At 37.0% G+C, this 20,330-nt stretch overlaps 1 protein-coding gene across 1 annotated transcript; it reads left to right on the top strand.

Moving 5' to 3' along the window:
* Positions 1 to 423: 423 nt before the first annotated feature.
* On the top strand, positions 424 to 10,719 carry LOC6558715. Its single transcript, XM_001984362.3, has 4 exons — positions 424 to 447; positions 9,040 to 9,248; positions 9,572 to 9,878; positions 10,247 to 10,719. The coding sequence occupies exons 1-4, from the start codon at positions 445 to 447 to the stop codon at positions 10,583 to 10,585; spliced, it is 858 nt and encodes a 285-aa protein (XP_001984398.1). The 5' UTR covers positions 424 to 444; the 3' UTR covers positions 10,586 to 10,719.
* Positions 10,720 to 20,330: the final 9,611 nt, after the last annotated feature.

Below are 20,330 nucleotides of genomic sequence, written 5' to 3'. Positions count from 1 at the left end.
GAGCGCTCTGCACGCGTCATCGTCATCGGCGTCGTCACCGCCATTCAATATGCGAACAATGCCGTGCGTCTACAATTACCGATGATTACGAGCGACTCCAAGTCCGAGTCGAAGTCGAAGTCTCTGTCAATGGGAATGTTTTCATAACTTTAACTCTGACAGCAACAGCAACAGCTGTGCAGTGTGAAACTCGACTACAAACTAATAACAATCATTATAGAGGACAGCAACAAAACAATTACATGTGTCTACTTCTATGTGTGTGTTCAACTAAATCTTATATCAAATGCCAAACGGCAACGACCCTCACAATTGATATACGTTTTTATAATGCGTACAATTAACAAAATTAAATATTTAATAACAACAAACAAATTCATTTCAAATATTTCCAGCTAATCGGCTTTGAAGTTTTAATTTACATTAAAAGTTTTAAATTACAAAATGGTAAGTAAATCGAAAAAAAAATGTACACTTAATTTAAGTAGAGATTAGTAAAAAGTGATTCATAACCCGACTACCCAAATCAAACCCATAAAGATCCTGCTTATCTTTATTATTATGGAATGCGATTTACGCTTAAAATTCATTGACTGCGATCTCCAGTGCAAACTGGATACCAATACAAAAGTGCATATTTCTTAATTGTGTGTACGTAATTTCTCACATTCTTATACGAAAATAAAATATTTAATATGCCGCACGATCTGATTTAATCAGCGAGCGTAACCACACAAAAAATGTCACACACGCACGTCGACTCCATTAATCATGGATGAGAAGGCGAACAGATTTAACAATGCCTTAGAATACAAAAATTGTGGTTGCAACCTTTTGTTTTTACTTTGGTAATGAGTTACCCATCGCACTTCACATCTGTATATTCTTATTAGCAGCAGCTACATACGGGTACTTAAACTTCTTCAAGTACTTGTTATTCTCTCACAAAAAGTAAAAATAAAAATTATTGACATAAAGGCAATGACCCAAATCTGTTGTTGTTGATTTTTGTGTATAATATTCTTGCGCTATGTTTACATTTGTGATATACCGTTAAACAACGCGATTTATTAGCAGCTCAGCTTTCGTCAATGTGCATTAGTCAGTTTCGGTCATAAGTCTTTTGTTTTGCACCGTTTGCAGATGCGCACCGGAAACGTGTTTTTTTTGTGTGCTCTTGGTGAAATCAGCGTCATTAATTGTCAAAATGCACAACAAATGAGTATGTATATAAGAAAAATACTTATTTGTGCAACATCATTTTTGTAATTAGCGGATCTTTTCCTTCTATGATTGTTTTTTTTTTTATTAAATGTTGTCTGGTTTTTTTTTTTGGCAATTTGGCAGCAAAACCCGCAGCATTTATATACATAACGTACAAATATGCAATTTAATAACAAAAACGAAATCACTTCCTGAACAGAAACCATATTCATAGTTAGATTAAGCAATTTGTTATACAGATGCCCAGTTAATTTCTCAATGGAATTTAATTGATGAAGCGCTTCACGCTCTTATCTAAACGCCATTAAATATTTCTTACCACATTGAACATAATTTGTCAGACGATTAAGTTATGGGAAAACGAGTCAAAGCCCATTATCATCAACTTTTTCATTGTTATGTTAATTGTAGTTTCTTCCATTTGAAAATATAATGGCTACATTTGATTGGTTGTTGTTGTGATAATTTCTAATAAGAAATGATTAGACTTGGACATAGATCTTGTCTTCAAAGTTTGTGTGCATATAAAATTATACAAACGGTTAAGTGAATCGTTTACAATTTCGGTCCAAATGTATATTTTATGCAAACATTTGCAACGTAAATTATGTAAATTATCAAACGGAGTTTGTTTGTTTTGTATTTTTAAACAATATGTAAGCGCAGCTGGAATCAATAAAACTCCCAAATCAAATGCAGCATTTTGTATGGCCCAGCAGCCAATTTAGTTAACAATAACGGTAGCTCATTGACCTCTTGGCCACGCTACTTACTGGAACCATTGTATTGTGTTGTTGACCAGCCTGAAAGCAGTTCGATTTATTTATTTATTTTGTTTTTTCCTCATTTTCACAACACAAATTCCAGACAGACGTCGAAAAGTTCAAACAGCTAAGTGCCTGACAGGCATTAACTTTTGGGCCTGTAACCGTTGATTAGCAGTTGAAGTTTGCTGTTATTTTTGCTGTTGTTGTCGTTGCAGTTGCGTTGCAGATTTATGATTAGCGCCCCGTTAGCCTCTGAGCAATACAGCTCAGCAACAGCAGCAGCAGCACCACCACCAAAAGACGCAACGAGTGCCCTACTCAAATGCAAGTTATTATGCTTTGAAGGTTTTCCTATTTTTTTCTAATATTTTTTTTTTGCGAAACGACGGTTACGCCCCCAAATGCCACAAATTCAATGAGCCGCGCTGATATCGAGCTGACCAATCAGACCTGCAACTGCATAAAGCATATAACAGCGAAAAATATGTTGCAATTTATTACCTCGATGATGCTGCTTGCAATTGGCATCTCAGAAGAATATACAGAAACAAAAAAGTGCAGATTTTATTTTGTTTAATTAATTTATTGACACGCCATTTGCGTGTTTCTCTCGACCAAAAAGGAATCGTCATAGAGGTCAAGTTTACATCTGCCTGGGAATTAAATTTTTTTTGCAAATCATAAACACATACATACATTTGCAGAGTCAGTCACACATACACCTACAACAGGCATTGAGCTGTCTGTGTATTCAATGGATTTGCAATTTCATTAACCCCATTGATTGGATTCGCATATATATTTATATATACGTATGTAATTGAAAACAATATAATGTCTATTTATTTATTATCTTTTTTTTGCATTTTATAAAATTTCGCTTGTTTGATTTTTTGGCTGATTGACTCCCACGTATTTGAGTTGTTTGCTTAGGTTTGACTTTTGGCATCGCAAATCATCTTTGTGCATCAATAATTTGCGTTTAAATATATACTATATAAAATTGTATTGATTATTCTTTTGTTGCGCATTTTAAATAGCATGGGAACTTGATGGCAATTAATCAAAGTGCATAGACACAAACATTTTTGGCAGCTATTTATTGAAGAATTTATATTGTTTGGTTTCTGGCTTCGCATTGTGAGGAAAGTATTGCTCAATTTATAAGAAGTGAAAGCCGCATTGCTCTAAAATTCATTTTAACAGACAGCCTAAACTCAATGCTAAACTTTAAAGATGAGTTGTCTGAAAATATCAACTCACTTCAGCTGACATTCTAAATGTGAATTAGAAAGCTCGAGGTAATCGTATAGATTGTACATGCATTAAAACCAGACTAATTTCAACGCCAATCAACTATCATCAAGCTCAAGCATTTTCTACAAGTGTGAGATACACGACATCGACACCGATCATCTCAATCATTTCTGATCCAAAAACCAACCAACAAAAAAAATATACAAAATTAAAATACCAACAACCGACAACATTCAAAAACGTGCCACACAAGGTTGCTGTTGTGGGCTTACTTGTATATTATATGGCTAACAGCAAATGCTGACGAGGAAGCCGCTGCCAAATTGAACTATCCATGTATTGTGTTTAATGTAGTACAAATGCGAGCAATGCAGCCAGCCGCAGACAATACCAAAAATTAGAAAAAAAAAACCGATCAATGACTAAGCCCATAGGCGACCTAATGCCAAACAGTTTGTACAAATGCTTTAGCTGCCTCAGCTACATGAAACTAGTTTGAATGCTTCGCTTTTGTTTTTGCCTTTTCATGTTGCGCCTTCAAATTGGCCAACAATAAGCTGTGACAAATGAGCTCAGTTGAGAAAATGTAACCAACTACCAGCGAACAGCTATCAAAATGTATTTGGCGTTAAAAAGCCATGTCAGAATTTAACGCTAACTTGCACAGCACAATTTGACTGCTACCCAACCGTTCCGCCTCCCGCTGCGAGTGTACGGCTGCTTGTGGGGGCGATGTATTAAGTTAGTTGTTTGTTTTGTTTGTTCTGGCCCCATCAAGGTCGTTGCTATTGCTGTTGGCTAATTGATGGATGCCAGGCAATGAGCGACAATTCGCCAAGCCTTGAACTTCTCAGCTGAAGAAGCAACTGCAATAGACTTTCAGCTGAGAGACTAGGCTAGGTCATGACAGTCATTGGTTTTTTATATGCAAATGAGACACATTACCAGCGACGATGTAATAGCATAAAGTAACTAATTACCTGACACGCTTCGAGTGTTTGCTTGGCAGATGAAGTCATTTTATTGTTGCCTCGAAACCCTATATTTATGGGCGATGTACAATGTGCGATTCTCGACTGATGTGTAAAGTAAGCGTCAGCCTCAAGTCACAAGCTGAAGGCCAGCCAGACAGTTAGTCAGTCAGTCGAGCCAGTCACTGCACGAAGAACACGTCTATCTGACCATTCAATGATCTGCCGGATGTCTTCTTTGGCCGTTTGCTCTTTAGCTCATTCAGCTTTAAGTTGAAAAAGCTATTTAGATGTAAATTTTAATGACTATGTACTACCATAAGGTTACAATGTAGAACGCATTATTTATAGCTTGTTTTATATTAATTTTGACACATTCACAGCACGCCTTCCTTAGATATAGTTGTCTAAGAAATTTTCATAGAAAGCATATGAATAAATGAAAATTTGTATGTAAGCTGACGTTTCCTGTTTTGTCATTGTAACCCAATCTTACACTGGATATAATAATGGATGTGACTATGCAATATTTATGGTAATATGATGATTACATTTCCTTAATATAAAATTATGTTAGATTGAAAAGAGATAAGACAGCGAATAGACAAAACGAATGTAATCTAAGATGGAAATATGTAATCAGCACACTGAATCTTAAATACTTAAAAATCAGCAGAATACATTAAAACACAATATATTTTTTATAATATTTGTATTTATGGGATCACTAATTTAAATAACTGAAGTTGTATACCCTTTCCAATGGTAGAAAAAATTATTGAAAATGCGGTGGGTTATAAATCATGTTTCAAATACCACTGAACAATAACCGATGAATGAAATAACACTTAAGAGCACAATGGAAAATGAAATTCGGCGCCTCATTTCCAATTTAATTGTTTTGTGGCAGAGCATGATGAAAGTGATTTGATTAATGAATTGATTTTTTTCCTTGCTTACCACCAATCGAACCCGTACAACTTTCATAATTATGTTGGTCATTGTTGAACTATGATATTTTTGACTTTGACTTACTTTCGTCTCCCACATGGCATAATGCCCAAGAAATATTTGTTTATTCATATATCATTATGCAATGCTGACCCGCATTGTTCGCGTGCAAAAACTTAACAATGCATAAATGATATTTATTAGCAAAGTTAACTCGTGCAACCGAAAATTCCCCAATGAATATTGGTTCTCCATATCGATATTTAAACTGCAATTTAAGCTCGCCCGCATGCCACGATAAAAAAAGGAAAAAAAAAGAAATCTGCACACAATATTTATAAGGTGTCTTGTCTAGCCATTACCCTCATGATAGAAAAATAAATGATTTCAATTAGGGCGTTTGAAAAATGATTATGGCATACTTATTATCGTATTACGATTTTTAGAGCGAACGCGCTAAATGCATTCGTTTAAAAATATACCGGCACCGAATTATTTTTTTAATCTTTATTTTCTGTTTATAATGCTGTTGTGTAATAAAAGACAATGAGCATAACGGTTGTTGGTGTTGTTACCAAGCACTCGATGCCAGATAAAAGATTGCCAGACTAACACTGGACCACACCGGACAGCTGGCGCCCCCGCCTTGCACACTTTGCCTATTAAATTAAATCTAAGCTTGACCCAAAAAATGCAATACTACTTGTACTTAAACGTTTCATTTTGGCTGCACAAAATTTCGCAAAATCTTTTTTTTTTCAGATTTTGGTTTTTTCCTTTTTTTTTTTTTTGTTGTTTTGTTTCTTTGACTAAGCACTTAATTTGAAGTTGTTGCTGGGAAACTGTAGTAGTAAGCAAACTCGCCATGCCGAGCAAGTCATTTGATAATAAATGATTATTTTCGTGCTAAACTGCGTTAATCAAAGATAATGATAATGCCCGTGTAATGCGCACAGTGTAGTTGTTATGCTGTGTGCTCTGAGCCGTTTTTACTTTATTGATTGTTTTTAATTAGTGGGCTATTGTCGTGTGGTTAGAATTGATTCCGCTCCCACCTCTGTCGCCCATATCGACAGATTGCGTGCCTTCCTGCTCATTACGCCAGTGAGACACCAAATGTGGCGGCGATGATATCAAAGAAGGAGTGCCGTCCAATTAATACAACTCCACCATTGAAATGTGCACGATTTTGGAGGTCATTCAACTGGCGCGTACTTAAAAATAAATATGTTCATTGCGACGTAATTTTGGAACTTTGACTGAGTCGCCAAGCAAACGCACAGTAAATTCACAGACGCTAAATCCCAAAGTCAGTTCTAAACCCATTGTGTGCTCACCACTTTAATTAAAAGCCGTAAGAGTTGACAAAGAAAACTATGCGAATAAGGTTCACGGGCCGGGTAAATTAAATTATACACTTCGAAAAAAAAAAACAAAGAAAACGAAAAATATACAACAAATATTTGTTAATAACTAAATGCCTCTCGTGGAGTATAATCTTATATAAACTTAAAAGGAGTGTTTATAAATACCACTGATTTCAATTTCAATCAATTACCAATTAAGTTCCCTGTATAGTTAAGCCACCACTCTCAAGTGCTCATTTAAATTTCAGCCGTTTTCAGTAATAGGATTAACAAATTTGGTTAAGTGTACATTTCTTCGAATTTAAGTGAATTTCAAGTTCATGGTCAGTGTAATTATGTCTAGGAAGTGACAAGAGCCCAGACACAGACATGCTAAAACTGTGATCAAAATGGAGTGTCCATTGTTGCACAATAATTTTGATGCCGTCATGCTACTCATGGCTGAAAACGACAACAAGTCTTGACAAACTGGAGCTGCGCCATAAATATTATCTTGGACGTACAAACTCGTTGGCCTATTCGGATATTCGTCTGTTGATTTTGATATTTTATTGAATTATAGGATAAAGCGTTAATCCGCTCAATTTCGATATGCAGCTTAAAAATAATTATTTTGTAGATCTGATATATCATAATCATACAATTTAGTTGGAATTGCAACATCGCTGGACAGTTATCAAAATAATCTAAGCATAATCAGAGATTTCACAATTTTAATGGAGTCAGCATCCGCTCTTTACGAATTCATAGATATCAAAAATAACTGTAAAGTAAACATTACTTGCATATTTTTGCGTTGCAAATTTGGTTAATCGATCACAACGATGCTTGAATACACAAAATTCCAGTTTACCATGCACAACACAATGCCGTCATTGCTGGATTTGGAATTTTGATTATTGTTACCTCGAAATAATGAAAACATCGCCGTTGAGATAATTACAATGTATATAAAATTTCCATGCAAACCAAATTGACCTATTTGAATAGGTATTCGAAAGAATTAATTAACTGATTTATGGGATTAAGAAAAACAGGATTTTCTGCATGAATTTGCAATAAAAAATGCTTTATTCGCATTATTTAAATGCGCAAGAGTTGCCAACTTTATTTCTTGTGACTGACACGTAAAGTATTGCATACAATCTAGTTAACGTGTGCATGACAAATAGTTAAAGTTAACATATTCAATTTGCAAGCAACAATTTGCAATTCTCATCTTTGCACAGAAAAAGAGAACTGCAAAAATAAAGACGAGCAGAATATGCAGTAACTCACTCCCACATGCACAGCAAACGATACCGCTTCGATATGCAGTGTGTGTTGCAGGTGGCATCGATAAATCACTGGTATCGATATCTTTTTGTGCAGATTGTCAAAAGTGCCGCAGATTGACAAATTGGCAACATACAAAAATTGGCCAAGGAGAGCGCTGCTGTTGTTACTATTGCTGTCTGCGTTTTGCCGTGTTGCAATTGTAAGGCATATTAAGTATGGTATGCTGCCCCCTTTAGTTGCTCCCCGTTGTCATTTGCATTTAGCACCTATCGATTAATTGGTATTTTAATTCGCAGCGTTTTTGTTGCGTTTTGAAAGCTCACTTCCACTTTTAATGGGTCGTAATTGATCATTAGCTGCAAAAACACTTGGAAACCGGTGACAATGTTAACAATGAATAAATAAATAATAAGCGCTCATAAAATCAGCAATGCTTAGTTTGCCACACATATTTATTTGTAGCATTATAAAACTAATTCATGACAATAACACTGTTTGAGTTGATAAAAAGTATTACGCCTTTAAAGGAATGAATGCAGCCTAATTAATCAATATATAAATCAATTATTTAACAAACCAATTCAATTAACAAAGCTAACACTATCCATATCCATAAAAATACATGTATAAATATTTATCAAATCAATTAAATCATAAGCTACATGGAAGACAATGACTTTGAACTTTTCAACAATGTCAACAATTTCTATACATTATTATGCTTAAATAGTGTTAGTATGTTGAGAAATTTTCACATGTAACAACAACACCAGCAACAGAAAAACAACAAACAATGCGAACAAAGCATACAACAATTAGTGTTGATAAAAAAATATTTGTGTACACTTGACATTGTTGTAAGACGAGCAATTATTAGAAAACTATAATCGAGTTCAAGAACACACAATTATTTGTTGTTTTATTTGAAGTCATCTATCAACTATATAAAGCACAATTAATTGGTTGAGTGGTGCGTTAATTACAAATTGGATTAGGAATTTAAAATCAATTTATTTTTGCAGTTGCATAAGCTTAAGTCTTAACGGCTAATTGAGTCTCAAAACAGCATCAGCAACTCGTACAATTTGTGCCTCATGCATACGAATACAATTTATTGATTTGGGGCGCTTGTTCTCAAGGCAATGCCAAATCGTGGCAAGCTGTAGAATACGAAAAATTATTGGCACATTTTTTATTTTTGTTATATGTTCTCTTTCCTTGCAGCACTCAATTTGCCTGCTGCTAGTCATCTGCCTCGCTACCAGCTGGCTGCCATATAGCCAAGCAATACGCGTCGACTGGGGCACCAATACGGGTCCCATTGCGCCACCGCCACCACGAACCACGCCCACACCACCACGACAGCCATATCGCGAGCCGGCCCCAGTTTGGGAGGATCAAAGCGACGATGTGCCCAACCCGAAACCATTTGTGTAAGTTTTCATTAATCGGCTAACCGGGGAGATAGTTTCTCTACGAAACTAACTTTGTAATGAAATGTGTAAGCTAAACTAAAAATAAAGATACTACATCATGAACCTCTATACAGATAGAATAATTGACAATTGGGTTCGCTTAGAAACAGGTTTCTTCTCTATCTTAACTAAACTCAGCAGTTATAAGCGTTAAGCGTTAAGCGTTTGGCAAATAATTATCAAGATACGGGCACTATACTAAATTGCAAAATGAATAATTAAATTTATTACAATCAGGGAAATCCTAACCAATTTAATATGTACTTCTTTTATACCTTCAGGTATGTACTGCCACCGCCATCTCGACCGCGCACTTGGATTATACCCGCTGGCCCCTATGCGCCACCCAACTACAACAATCTGCCGCCGAAGCGCAACTTTGGCCAACTTTCGCCTACATACAACACGGCTGGGGCTGGAGCTGGAACTGGCACAGTGAGTGTGCCTGCATTGGCTGCTCAGTATGTGCCTGGTGTGGGCATTAAGTATACGGCTATTGTGCCCAACAAGCTGCAGGGCAAATACAATGCGAAGACTAAAAAATATAAGGCCTACGAGAAGGCAAATAAATATGCGCCATGGAACTATGTAAGACAATATGATAATCGCAAGTTTTATCAACGCTACTGATATGCATACTTATAAGGAGACAAGTTGTCGTTTTGTAAATTGCGTATACAACAACAAATTAAAGCCAAAAAAAAAAAAACGAAACAAAAACAGAAAGAAAATTTTAAACCACAACAGTAAAAATGCTTTTGACACTTTTTTGTAAATACCTTTTGCACAATCGCTGTACCGAGTAAACCCACACACACACACACACAGACAGACAGACAAACGCCTACTATTCACCACCACTCGCCACCATTCGTAATCGCATTTGCTTTCATGTATACAGCATGTCCCCATATTCATGTCCATGTCCATGTCATAATCACATCATCTCTTTGCAGTTGCAGCTGCTGCCGCTGGAGGAGGCGGAAGAAGAGGAGGCGCTGGACAGGCACAAGACGCGCACCGAGTTACCCAATGAGCCACTTCTTGGCTCCTCAACGACAGCGTCGCCCAGCAGCAGCAGCAGCAGCCCAACGGTTAAATCAACAGCAACAACGCAAACAACAACCACAACAACAACAACAACAGCGGCAACGGTTGCCAATTACAAGTTGGCACATGAGAAGAGCGCCTATTTGAAGAAGCACGACAAGCTAAAGAAGCTGCTCGAGAAGATGCAGACTCAAAACAACAATCACAACAACAACGCGTCGCATGTGGTGGCAAACTCAAGTTGAGCGTTGCACAAACAAGCAACGAAAAATTGAAAGATGAAAAATCCCCGCAAAAGCATACGCGAATTTTTAACGTTAAGACTTGCCCCAAAATTTGTAAATACATAATAAGAAATCGAATAAAACAAAATACACAAAAAACTGGCATTAATTTGACCTCTTGACCAATTGAAAAATTTACTGCAAGGGGCGCTTACATCAAAAAATCAAAAGACTCCGGCAACAACAGCTTAAAACTTGCGTACAGGGGCAGCGGCGTTAAATTGAGCCTTAATTGCACACTGCATGGCAAAAGGGTAAACACTCATATGTTAGCGGTTAAGCTGTCAAAGAAATAGCGGCCACGTTATGTTAACTGAAACCATGATTGGTACTTTCTTGAACGGCTTTTCATAGCCGGCAGGCAAACGCAATTAGCCCGATCAATTAGTAATAAGTAACTGTGGCTTCTGGGGGTCCATCATTTAAATGACGGTGCGGGACATTGATCACAGAGCAGCGCAAACACTGACGACCCTGACCGCTGCCACATGCAACACATCGGCGGCAACGACAACGACATCATTAGCAGCCGCAAGCGCAGCGAAACCAGAACACCAGCAACAAGAGCAGCAACTAATATGTATATATACAAACATATATATATACATATACATATATACGTTTATTTTCGTTTGTTTTGAATGCTGGAGTCATTAACCGGCGTCGATTTCCGTCGCATTGTCAACGGGTTTTGATTTTTGGTGTCTGGATGCGTGTGTGGTTCTCGATTATTATTTTTAGTATAGTTTTTAATTGTGCGCGCTTCACACTGCCAAAACGGCAACAACATTAATGATAATTGAGAGTATATATTTAAGGCAACAACTTTAGCTTGTATTACACAAATTCTTTAATTAAATACAAGTATTTCAAATTGACACAAATTTGCTTGAGGCGGTTAATATTCACTCGAGTTGCCTCGTAGCGTGTGGGAAAGATTTGAATTGAAATGTTCGGGGTGTTCCGGCAAATTGTTCTACATTAGACACAAGTTGAACATTTAATTACAATTATTTTCATTTTTATTTACTTTTAAGTGCATAGTTTTAATGCCAATTACATGGACGAGTTTATTATCTATATAATATAACTGAAAGTATATTTATTGAGCATTTTATTAATTTATTTTTAATGCAAATTTCATAGTAAACACCTTGTCATGAAAGTTGAAGTACAATATCAAACCAATTAAGTTTTTAGCATTGATCAGGACAACTTGTGAAGGCAATATTTGATTTAAATTCTGAAATGTTTTCAATGTATTGGAATAATATTGGAGAATATATTCCGTATAACAAGAGTATCAAATAGTCGGTTAGGTGTGTTTTCACTTCTTATGAATATATTTGATTAGCATTTAACGTAAACATATTAAAAGGTCCAGAGTTTATTCACATTTGCAAAATACGTACATAAAAGCAAATATTTGCAATTCAATTATTCAATTGAAAATAATAAATAAATGTGAAACCAAACGATTGTAAAATTTAAATGGGAGCACAATGTACACACTTCTGCATCATATTTCAATAATATTGTTCAGTATTCAAATAAATACAAAAAAATACATCGAACTTATCTCTTATCTGAACACGTGTTTGTTTCTCTGAACAACCCTTCGTACAAATGTCTAAGTGATTTTTGTAATGCTGTTTGCGTGTGATTTATATAGCGCTGCGTGCGAAAACAATTAAATGTGTTGATAACATGACACGCCAAGGCAACTAAATCACAAAAGCTACTGGATCAGCCAGCGGCAACTGTATAGCCCGATGCGCCCGACTGTGCGCCGTCCGTTGAGCAATAAGAGCCCGATAGCCTTGGGCTCCTCTCACCTCGTAGTGAACGCTGCGCACTTCACCAATCGGCTCCAGGTGGCTGTAGCTGCCACAAAGTTGATTCCCCTCACGCAGCTACCGATGCAAAATGTGCACACGACTACCCAAATCCGAAATAGGTGTAGCGTAGCTGAATTAAAGAATGGATTACCATTATTTATGCATTATCGATTTCGATATCGATCGAGATTCAGATAATAATAAATAAGCGGATAGTGTTCAAAACTTTGATGTAAAAATTTCAAAGTTCATTTTAAAATGATATCCCAAACTCACGACACCCATAACTTGGTCAAACATCAACCGATTTCCATGGTTTATCATACAGATTTGTACTGCATTTAAAGTTGGAAACGCGATTTGTGAAAAGATATCCCAAAAAGTCAAATAGTGGATTGTTCGAAATTTCCCACAGCCAAAAGTTCGTCAAAAATGCTCAGATTTTCAAAAACCAGGTCTCTTAACCTATGGTTTGATCTCTTTGATTCAAAAAAATCAAATTGGAGTTACAAAAAATCTTAGTCAAAACCAAATCGATTTTCGACAGCAATAACTTGGTCAGGATTTGACATCTAAATTAATTCTGCACTTAATGTTGAACACACTATTTTACAGTGAAAAAAATATTCGGAAAGTTAATCAGGCTATAAAAATTATTACATATTATTACTTTCAACCCTTCACCCATCGAATCACCTAAGTTTCGTCATGATTGTGTGCATTGCCAATGTAAAAGTCTATATATTCTACCGGCGCACTCTGCGTATGTGCAATGTGCAAGCAAATTAGGAAAGCCAGGCCCAATTCCAATCCCAATTTGTGTCTCATTTTTTTGAACCCAAGACGTGTGCTCAGTGCGGTCCATGTGCAGCTGGCGAAATTAATTTGATTAGAAACGTAACAAAAAAACGAGTCTGGCACAAAATCATTTGCTGCTTTTGCAGCGGTTGCTAATAAAGCAGCAGCTGCCGCTTAGAGATTGGGCGACTTCCTAGCATAGCCGCTACTAGTAGTGATGCTGATTACATAGTCACGTTGTTAACTACTACATCTTCACGGTGCCGAGAGCAATAGACAAAAAAAAAAAAGAAATAATATGGAAAAACCTTGCAGCGTGTGCTGTGGCTGTGGTGCCGGTGCATGCAGTGGCGCAATCGAATCGAATCAGAGCCGACATCTTTCACACTTCGTTAAAGGTAACGCGGGCAAAGCCACCGCCAAGGCAATTTATTGTCAAAACCGAGAAGCGATAAAAACAACTGCATTATGCACATTATGGCCAAGTTTCTCGAGGCCGCACTCCGCACAGGCCTGACCCGTCATCGGAGAGTCCCCGACCCACAGCCAAAGCCGAACTCGGACCCCGAACTCGAACTCGAATCCGAGCCCTTTTTTTTTTTTGCTTGCTTGCTTTCAACTTTCTTTCTGGTGTCCAGTGCGCTCTTGCATCATGCTGGTAAAGATGGATTTTTTTTAAAGCTTTTTGCTGCAGCACGTTTTTGGCTTAAACGCAAAGATTTGTACAAGTGACGCCATCGCCATCACCAGGGCAAACAATCCCAAAGAGCTAGTCCAGGCCTGGCCCACCACCATCTATTTATTAGCCGGGCCCCGACTTCGCCTCTTGGATGTTCGCAGTTCATAAAAATCAATGCCCTTTTGATTAGCCACAGCTGTAATTGAGCGTTGAATGTTTTTCTGTTTTTCTGTTGTTTTTTTTTCTTCAGTTTATTGCTCGTTGTGAAAGGCACTTGATGCCACAGCCCCATAATAGAGAAATTGTCTAATTAAGCTTGCACTTTTGTGTGCCTTTCAATTGGCCATTGGGCGTTATTACGCATACGCCCCGTTGTTGTGGCTAAGATACAAATCTAGATGTTTTCCTATTTGCGCCTCATTACACAATTCGTCGGAGCTGCATATTTTATCACCGAAAATGTTGAACAAATTGCGCAACCAGCCGACTAGAAACCAAGCGAAAAATTTGCCAGCCACAAAGTTTGGGCTTTGAGTTATTAGCATGAATTTAATGTCAAATCTCGGGGCAACGATGGGACCAATCTGCAATCACGAAGCATCTCTTTTTGTTTTCATTTTGTTTTTTTTTTTTTTTGGTTACAAATGGCAGCTGTTAGACAGGGAGTTAAGCTGCAAAGGAGAAGAGACAGAGAGAGAGAGAGACGGACACAGGCTGCGAGTTGGTTGCCGGACAACTGGCAGACACTAGGCCAGGAAATACGAGTTTGTTGCGTAGAGCGTGTTTCCTTTGGCTAATTGTAAAATGCACAAAATCAACACTTTTCTCTCTTTTCATTTTCACCACTGTTGCATTTCATAAGCTGACCAATGTGCTTATTGCTAATATTAACAAAATACACTAGAGACAGCAACAATTTTCATGTGCCACATGTTTATTCATAATAGCCGCACACGCAACTGGACCCGATTCGAGGCTCAAAGATGCGATTGCACCACTTACAGCAGATTCCCAAACGATGCAGCCAGGCTGGCTGGCCATTTAGTCAGTCAGTCAGTTAGTCGGACAAACGCCCCAGTTACGGTCGTAGTCTCACTTGGAGTCTCCTTTGCAGTCCCATTGCCGATTCCAGACCAGACGCTACATCAATGAAAAAAAAAAAAATCCAAATATTTTGTATTTTCTATTGATTTGTTGCCAGTTTTCTTGTTTTCCTTGCACGCTGTGTGTGTTTACATAATGAAATGGCCTCGCTGCTTGGCTTGGCCCGTTTGCGGGCCACGTTGTCATAAAGTTTTGCACAGCTATGCGGGTGCTTATCTCACATGCTCAACTCGTTACATAGCTATAGGGAAAGGGGGCACAGAGTGAGGGCGACTGCAAGAGAGAGCGAGAGAAAGAGAGAGACAGAGGGAGAGCGAGATAGTTGCAATCGTGTCATGCGATGCTAACCTTATTCAATGTTTTTATTGTTGTTGTGGTTATCGTCGTCATTGTTGTTATTGTTTTTGTTGCCTCGCAATGTCGTGGCGCTACCGTTAAGTTGTTAATGTGGAAGTTACGAATACTACTAATTCCACTGAGCAAAATTAAAGTTAACGATGGGTGTACTACGAAATTATATGAGCATTAAAGCAAACCCAGTTGCAAAAGAACTAATTTCGAACATATATAAAATCTAAGTTTATAATCGATAATAAAAACAAAAATATTGCAGCAAATGATTCGCCGTCGAAATATACGAAGTCGAAATTTCATTTAAAATTAAAATCTTCTTTCTCTCTCTGATTTACATATTTATTTTATATATATTTTTAGGTTGCCTACCTCCCCACATCGACTCTTAAGCAGACGGGTTTCAGCAGCATTTCTGATACAAAGAAATAGCGTTCAGTGTGTGAATGCACTAGCCAATTAAATGGTGACTAGGACATATCCGACAAAAAACAAAAACAAGAAAAAATGCGATTCGAATCCGACACTAAAAAAATCAAAAAAAAAAAAATCACTTAGTTTCGGACGGTAAAGTGAACGAAATTGAAATCGCGAACCAGTTTTCAATGCATATTTTACATAATGTGCTTTAAATGGGCAGCAGGCAAATATAAATCTTCAGACAGGTCAACAGCATAAACAACAAGAGCAATGACAATGACAATTGCATGCGAAAACTGCGGAAAAAGGCTAAAGTAGTCAAAAACTAATACGAGAAAAAAAAAAATACAAAAGCCTTAAAAGCACGAACCGAAAACGAGACATGCAAATTGAAGTTCATGGAAAATCAATTGCATGAAAGTTGCCCCAGTCCAAATGAAGGGGAACTGCAGCTACTAAGGCTAAAGTTAAAATTGAATATGAGTCTAGAGTCTGTTAGTCTGTTGCAATTTATGTTATTGAACTTTGCTGCATGCAAATTTAAACTTACAGTTAGCAGTTCAGTTTCTTTTTTGGTAATTGCAAGTGCTTTATATTTTTCATAATTTTTGCTAGCCAACAAATGAAAGGCAACCAAAACCAAATACAAACAACCTGTGTCAAGAGTCCTCCTCTTGCACTCCTCTTACTTGCAAAGCTGGTGCTGCTGTTGTGTAGTGTAGTGTAGTGTACACTTGTACATGTATCAATGACAAACACTTGAGATGAACCGTTTTGTTTAACTGCCACACTTGCTCTGAAGTGTGTGTTTGAGTGCACCTTAGTTTATTTACTCATTCAAAAAGATGGTTCGAAAGCTAACTGACTTCTGCATAGATTCTAATTTAAGTTAACAGCACGACAAGTGTACCATTATAAACATAGATCGTGTATATTAAATCAATATGCATATAATTTCGATGCTTACCTGCCGAATCAGATCAGCCATAATTCGATTTTTGCAATCTGCATGTTAGTCAATTTTCACTTTTGTTCAGGTTTGAAATGGTGCATTCACACTCACACTCACACTCAGACTCACACTCATGTGGCAGCCACTGCTCCTATTCAATAAGCACCCACCTTACAACAAAAGGGCATGATGCCGCAGTTTGTTACACGAGCAAAATAAAAAAACAGGCCATCAGGTGCTTGTAACCGCAAATTAGTTTGAACACCATAAAAAGCTGGCAACAAAAACTGCAACGGCAACCAAGTGCAACAACAAGGCTTGCAACATTTTTGAAAATGAAAATCCATTGCAATCATCAGCAAAGCTCGTCCAACATTAGATGGAAAATCGGCTGACGAGGTGCGCTCTCAGTTGTTGCTGTTGTTGTTGCTGTGCAAGATTTTTTATGGCTGATAGTAAAAGTGACGCATCATATGGGAAGCTCAATTGTTGTTGTATATGTTTTTGATGTTGTAGTTGTTGTTATTATTGTTTGCTGTGTCATGAGTCAATGGCGCACCAATACAAAAGACAATGTTTATAACTCATTTTGCAATATGCAAAACGTGATTCTATTGAGACAATCTCTTTAAAAGGGTCGTGTGTGTGCCTGCTTCAATTGTATCTCATGGATACGAGCATCTCAAGAATCGCAAATGATGTTTGCGCAATCCGCAAGCCAAATACGCCAAGGAGCATTCGAATAAATACTTCAACGAATAAACAATAATACAGATAGAGCCATCAAAAAATGAATTTCAAAGAGTTTTTCGAGCTTAACCGCGTCATTTTTTTTGCTTCATTTAGGTTCATTGATGGGTATTAACTATTTCAAGAGCACAATAGTTTCATTAAATAACTAAACAAAATCATTAAGTTATTATTCGTATTTATATATTTGCAAACCGCAAATGGTGTTCAAGAGAGTTTGGGCTAATGAAAAACGCGATTTATCTGTGGTTTACGAAAACGTTTGTTGTTTCTTGTTTTTTTTTTTTATCTTTCGCACAAAACTGAGAAATTGACACGATTTGTGTTCAATTTTAAGACAAATACGTGGCTAATTTGTTTTGTGATAACGGAAGTGCTCGCAATTATTACAAATTAGCCTAAATGGCCGATAATGAAATGCAATTAGATATGCTGGACTAAAGTCCAAAGCATATCATTAAAAACATTAATTGCATTATCTTTGATTTTCGTGTACTGTTGTTAAAAATAAATAGTTAATCACTATCTATGCGTGCTGTGGATTTTCAATTTGAAAATTAGTTTAATTGAATAAATTCAGAGAAAAAGAATCGTAGGACAAGGCGAAAATCAATCAAAATGCCATTGTGCACTCAAGTCGTTACAGTTTTGGCAGACTAACCAAAAGAATTTACAACACAATTGACAGACTACAAAATCGGCTCTTTTTACCTCCGTTCTGAATGCCTACTCTACTTAACTAATCGTTTAAAATTTTCAATAATTTTCTTAACCTCACATGTGTGAGCTCAATAGACCACATACCACCCATCAACCATTTCACAGCCAAAGAAAAAAATGAGTCTTAAATTATTGGCCTGGCATTTAACATGACAGCCACATTAAATTGTCCACTTTGGCAACCTGTGCCAGCACCATATACGCCGGTGTGTGAGTACGTACACAAGTACTGTCTAAAATAGATATATACATATACATATACATATACATATACATATAAAGTAGATGACTTGGCTGCCGGCGTTTGCTGTAATTGAGGTTTGCCGGCGCTGACACGGCCCAGCCCGATCCGATGTGGCCCGGGCATGGCCTGGGCCTGGGGGTCTGATAGTGTCTGTTCGCGCACTCTAAAGGAAATGCAAGCAACGACGGCGGCTAGTCAAGAGTTAAAAGATTTTAATTGTCACTTTCGTTGCTTTTTTCAGTTACGGGGCGAAATTTCAAAAATTTTAATTCAAAAATAATGCGCTCAAATGAGTTGGGAATTGTGCAAGATAGAGACTCTGGACTCTGGACCGCCGTAAGCGCAACGAGAGTGTTGTGAATGTTGTAAGCCATAAGCTATAAACTGTATTTTATAGGTGTTGCTGTTGATGTTGCAAGTGCAATCACTTTGGATCCCATTTTAAGGCAGTTAAGCTACATTTTTGGGCAATGCCTATTTAGAATCGAGTCTTAATTATCAACAGATGGGACCAGGTCCAAGCCAAAACGGCCTTAAGCTCACCATCTTCTTGGCCGTCTTTACAGCAATCTGTTAGTATTGAGCATTGCAGCCATATCAGCAGATTAGCTGAATGACTGGAGCCTTATTTGATCCAACTTGTTCTCTTCATAGCGACCGGTTGTATTATAAATAATCGGCTGCTACTAGTCAAATTCAAATTTACTTGATTCGTTAGTAAATTGAATGTAATGTTTGCACAATCTACAAAGTTTGTTTATGTCACCTATTCCAATTGGTTGAGCAGGCAGGTGACAAAATCTATTGCCACTTTAATATGTACTAATTTGAATAACATGTGATTTACGATGCGTAAACGTGATACTTAATAATACAGCGTAAAAGAAAACGTTAAGTTAACAAGATTACGTTTAAAACTATTTTAAAATTTATGATTTGCTACCATTTACAATTTTAAACTTGGAACCGATACACAACATTTGATTTACGATATTAAGGTGAACAATACTTCAAAGATAGTAAGTTTAAAATAAACTATTTTCAATTTGGAAAACATAGCGCCAAAAAGTATACTGTAACCTCAATCAAAATCCAAAGCCTTAATATATGCAATATTTTAAGTCTATGTAAGATGTAAGTTTCAACGTGGTAGCAAACCTCAATAAAAAGCGTTAAGCTAACCCAGGAGAAGCTTTTACAAGTCAAGCACTTAACGCTTTTCAACTCCAGTTTTTTTAAAGTATGGTCAACGGATGCATTAAGCTTTCGGGTGCCAATTAAAATACGCAAATGGACCAAATTAGCAACGTACCAAAAAAAAATTCACTTATATAAGAAAACATTGCAAATTTGCAGACCGTGAAAAGTTTAGTTTTTTAGTCGGATGAAAATACGGTATCTATCGGTAAGAGAGCGGAAATCTCGAACTGTTGTCATTGAATTCAATGTTCAGACCGAATGTATCCGCTTATACATATATCGAGACGCTCAATTGACCATAAATTGTTATACCAATTAAATGCAATAAAAATATGCATAAAAGTAAATTCAGTTTAATTAATAGCAAATGGTGCAAATTGTAACGCCAACATTGTATGTTAAGCTAACAGGTGGGATATATGTTTTCAATGGATGCAACTACTGCTGTATCAAGAAAGAGCCCACATGCAACTGATTGTTGACTTACGAGACACTTGTTGCGTTTTCAACTGCGTTCGATAATTATGAGTAATGAAAATATTGTTTAATGACCTACAAGTTTAAAATGGCATGTGAACTAAATGAAAATCAATTCACATGCAGTTACATATTAGATAATTTTTCTACCCACTACAAATATTGAATGTTCG

The sequence above is a fragment of the Drosophila grimshawi genome, unplaced genomic scaffold, assembly GCF_018153295.1.
Source record: "Drosophila grimshawi isolate 15287-2541.00 unplaced genomic scaffold, ASM1815329v1 contig_44, whole genome shotgun sequence".
NCBI classification, from domain to species: Eukaryota; Metazoa; Arthropoda; class Insecta; order Diptera; family Drosophilidae; genus Drosophila; species Drosophila grimshawi.
This window is presented reverse-complemented; position numbering and strand designations above follow the sequence as displayed.